The sequence below is a fragment of the Echiichthys vipera genome (assembly GCF_963691815.1).
Source record: "Echiichthys vipera genome assembly, chromosome: 15".
Classification (NCBI taxonomy): Eukaryota; Metazoa; Chordata; class Actinopteri; order Perciformes; family Trachinidae; genus Echiichthys; species Echiichthys vipera.
Window position 1 is genome coordinate 485,367 of NC_139840.1, and position 3,764 is coordinate 489,130.

Here is a 3,764-nt window from a genome sequence, read left to right on the forward strand (position 1 = left end):
TCACTGTTTTATTAATTTATTATTTTATATATTTATATATTTACTATATAAAATAAGTCAGTTATTTATTTATTATTTTACATATTTATATATTAGATATAAAATGAGTCAATTATTTATTTATTATTGTATTTATTTATTTAATTATTAAATATAAAATAAATCAGTTATTTATTTATTATTTTATCTATTCATTTATTTAATCATTTATTTACTATATAAAAGTAAATTATTTATAAATAATTTATATCTATTTATTCATAATTCATTACTATTATATATAAAAGAAGTCACTTATTAATAAGTTTGTGAATTTTAATAAAATAGGTCACTTAAAAATCACAAAATATACAAATAAATAAATATTGTATATTTATATATAAATAAATATAAAGTGAGATGAGGTGGGGATAGTTATATACGGTCTGTATGGTAGAACTCAATATCCCGGGGTCCTTTGCGCGATGACGGCGCGCTCTCCCGCCCGTTGTGAAAATCTCCCGGCATGCCTTTCTGCAGGCTAAGAAGAAGAAGCAGGACCGTGATGAAGATGAAGATGGAGTCCGCTGGAGGCTGAAGCATCGAACCTGCGGATGAATAACGGCTGAGACCTCCATGTTTGTTCGGATCGAGTGTTCACGGAGGATCGTAGCCGGTGAATGACGGATAAATAACGGACACTGCAGCGGAGAGTGTCGGTGAGTGTCTGAGCTAACAGCGCTAGCGGCGGCAGAGGCAGAGTAAGAGGGCCGCCGCCATTAGAGTAAAAACAACAAACACAAGCACACACAGACAAACACAGACAAACACAGATAAACAGAGGTAAATACAGGGAGCTCCGGGGTTTGAGCTCCTCTCAAACTCTCCATTAACTCCACCAACGGTCAGAGTCTGTCACTGTGTTTACAGGCTGAGCTACATGCTAACGGTTAGCCTGTTAGCACCTGAAGCTAACGGTGTTAGCCGCAGCGTCCCGGGGTAAAAACACGTGAGGGTTCAAATCCAGAACCGTGTGAACTTCAGACTGAGCCACAGACACACGGGAGCTGCTGCATGTTCATTATATATTTATATTCATATAAATATATTTCTGAGTGTTAAATCACACCTGAGTGTGTTTACAGTTAGCTTTAGCTCTGCGCTAGCCACCGGGGATGCTAAGCTAACCGTTGAGCCTCGTGCTGCATAGTTACTGTTGTCTCAACTGATCAGAACTCTTCATATTTGTTTATTTTCATAAAATATTGCAAGTGTGTATTATTTATATATGTGAGTCATCTGTTTATTAATGTTAATACAGTAGGGAACTTATTCATGGATCTATTTATATGTAAAATAAGTCATTTTTTATTAATTTTAACAAAACAAGACACTGGTTTAGTTCATATATATAAACAAGTAATTTATTTATTTTATATATAAACAAGTAATTTATTTATTAATATTGATAGGTCATTTATTCATCTTTTTATATGTCCTACATAAAATATGTCATATATGTATTAATGTTCATAGAATAATTCATTTATTTATTATGTATATTTAAGAAGCCATGTGTTTATTCATCAATTTTAATAAAATAGTTCCCTTATTCATTTATTTATTGTTATAGTTTTGTTGTATTTGTAGTTTAATTTAACTTTAACTGAAACACTAGTACTTGAGTTTTGAGCTGCTTTAGTCGTGTCCGTAAACATCAGTAATTCTAACTTTTTATTATTTATTTTGTTGTTTGCACAATTTAAAAACAAACAAACTTACAAACAATCACAAAAGATGAACTGTTTTTGCTGTTTTGGGCCTGAACGGGTGACAGGTGCATCTGTATCGGTCTATATCTGTGTTTTTAGCTGTATCGGTCTATATCTGTGTTTTTATCTGTATCGGTCTATATCTGTGTTTTTAGCTGTATCGGTCTATATCTGTGTTTTTAGCTGTATCGGTCTATATCTGTGTTTTTAGGTGCATCTGTATCGGTCTATATCTGTGTTTTTAGGTGCATCTGTATCGGTCTATATCTGTGTTTTTAGCTGTATCGGTCTATATCTGTGTTTTTAGGTGCATCTGTATCAGTCTATATCTGTGTTTTTAGGTGCGTCTGTATCGGTCTATATCTGTGTTTTTAGGTGTATCTGTATCGGTCTATATCTGTGTTTTTAGGTGCATCTGAATCGGTCTATATCTGTGTTTTTAGGTGCATCTGTATCGGTCTATATCTGTGTTTTTAGGTGCGTCTGTATCGGTCTATATCTGTGTTTTTAGGTGCGTCTGTATCGGTCTATATCTGTGTTTTTAGGTGCATCTGTATCGGTCTATATCTGTGTTTTTAGGTGCATCTGTATCGGTCTATATCTGTGTTTTTAGGTGCATCTGTATCGGTCTATATCTGTGTTTTTAGGTGTGTCTGTATCGGTCTATATCTGTGTTTTTAGGTGCATCTGTATCGGTCTATATCTGTGTTTTTAGGTGCATCTGTATTGGTCTATATCTGTGTTTTTAGGTGCGTCTGTATCGGTCTATATCTGTGTTTTTAGGTGCATCTGTATCGGTCTATATCTGTGTTTTTATCTGTATCGGTCTATATCTGTGTTTTTAGGTGCATCTGTATCGGTCTATATCTGTGTTTTTAGGTGCGTCTGTATCGGTCTATATCTGTGTTTTTAGGTGCATCTGTATCGGTCTATATCTGTGTTTTTAGGTGCATCTGTATCGGTCTATATCTGTTGAACTTTGACCTTTCAAAAGCTCGACCAATGAGAGAGCAGCTTTACGTGCAGCACTTCCGTTTCCTAGGCAACCAGAGAGCGACATCACGTCGGTTAGAAAGTTGTTGTTGTTCGTGTCGGAGTTTCCCGAACTATTTCAGGTTCCATTAAAGTCGTTTCAGGATCAGAAGGAAACGTAAAGATGGAGGTTTAGCAGCTAACGGTTGTTGCGATGCTAACGCTGATTAAGCTAAAGCTGGTTTAATGCTAACGTTTGCTACAATGCTGACGTAGCCGTTTCCTGCTCTCTGGTCGTGTGCCGGCCCGGGGGTCAGGGCGGGTCTTGGTGTGTCTGAACCGTGTCACGCTTCTCTTTTACAGGAACAGCTGGTCACCATGGCGACAGACATCGGATCCCCGCAGCGCTTCTTCCACATGCCGCGCTTCCAGCACCAGGCGCCGCGGCAGGTGTTCTACAAGAGGCCGGACTTCGCGCAGCAGCAGGCGATGCAGCAGCTGACCTTCGACGGGAAACGCATGAGGAAGGCGGTGAACCGCAAAACCATCGACTACAACCCGTCCGTCATCAGGCACCTGGAGGTACACGCCGCGTTCACTGTGTGTGGGGCGTTCACTGTGTGTGGGGCGTTCAGTGTCTGTGGGGCGTTCACTGTGTGTGGGGCGTTCAGTGTGTGTGTGGGGCGTTCAGTGTGTGTGTGGGGCGTTCACTGTGTGTGTGGGGCGTTCACTGTGTGTGTGGGGCGTTCACTGTGTGTGTGGGGCGTCCGCTGTCTGTGGGGCGTTCACTGTGTGTGTGGGGCGTCCGCTGTGTGTGTGGGGCGTCCGCTGTGTGTGTGGGGCGTTCAGTGTCTGTGGGGCGTTCACTGTGTGTGTGGGGCGTTCAGTGTCTGTGGGGCGTTCACTGTGTGTGTGGGCCGTTCGCTGCGTGTGTGGGGCATCCGCTGTGTGTGTGGGGCGTCCGCTGTGTGTGTGGGGCGTTCAGTGTCTGTGGGGCGTTCACTGTGTGTGTGGGGCATCCGCTGTGTGTGTGTGGGGCGT

At 40.8% G+C, this 3,764-nt stretch overlaps 1 protein-coding gene across 1 annotated transcript in view; it reads left to right on the top strand.

The window, feature by feature from the left end:
• Window positions 1-524: 524 nt before the first annotated feature.
• Window positions 525-3,764, top strand: part of wdr33 (WD repeat domain 33) — a 19,233-nt gene continuing 15,993 nt past the window's right edge. The window contains exons 1-2 of the mRNA XM_083927876.1: window positions 525-698; window positions 3,087-3,461. Of these exons, the coding sequence (XP_083784002.1) occupies window positions 3,102-3,461 (360 nt within the window). The 5' untranslated portion in view covers window positions 525-698; window positions 3,087-3,101. The remainder of the gene's footprint in view (window positions 699-3,086; window positions 3,462-3,764) is intronic.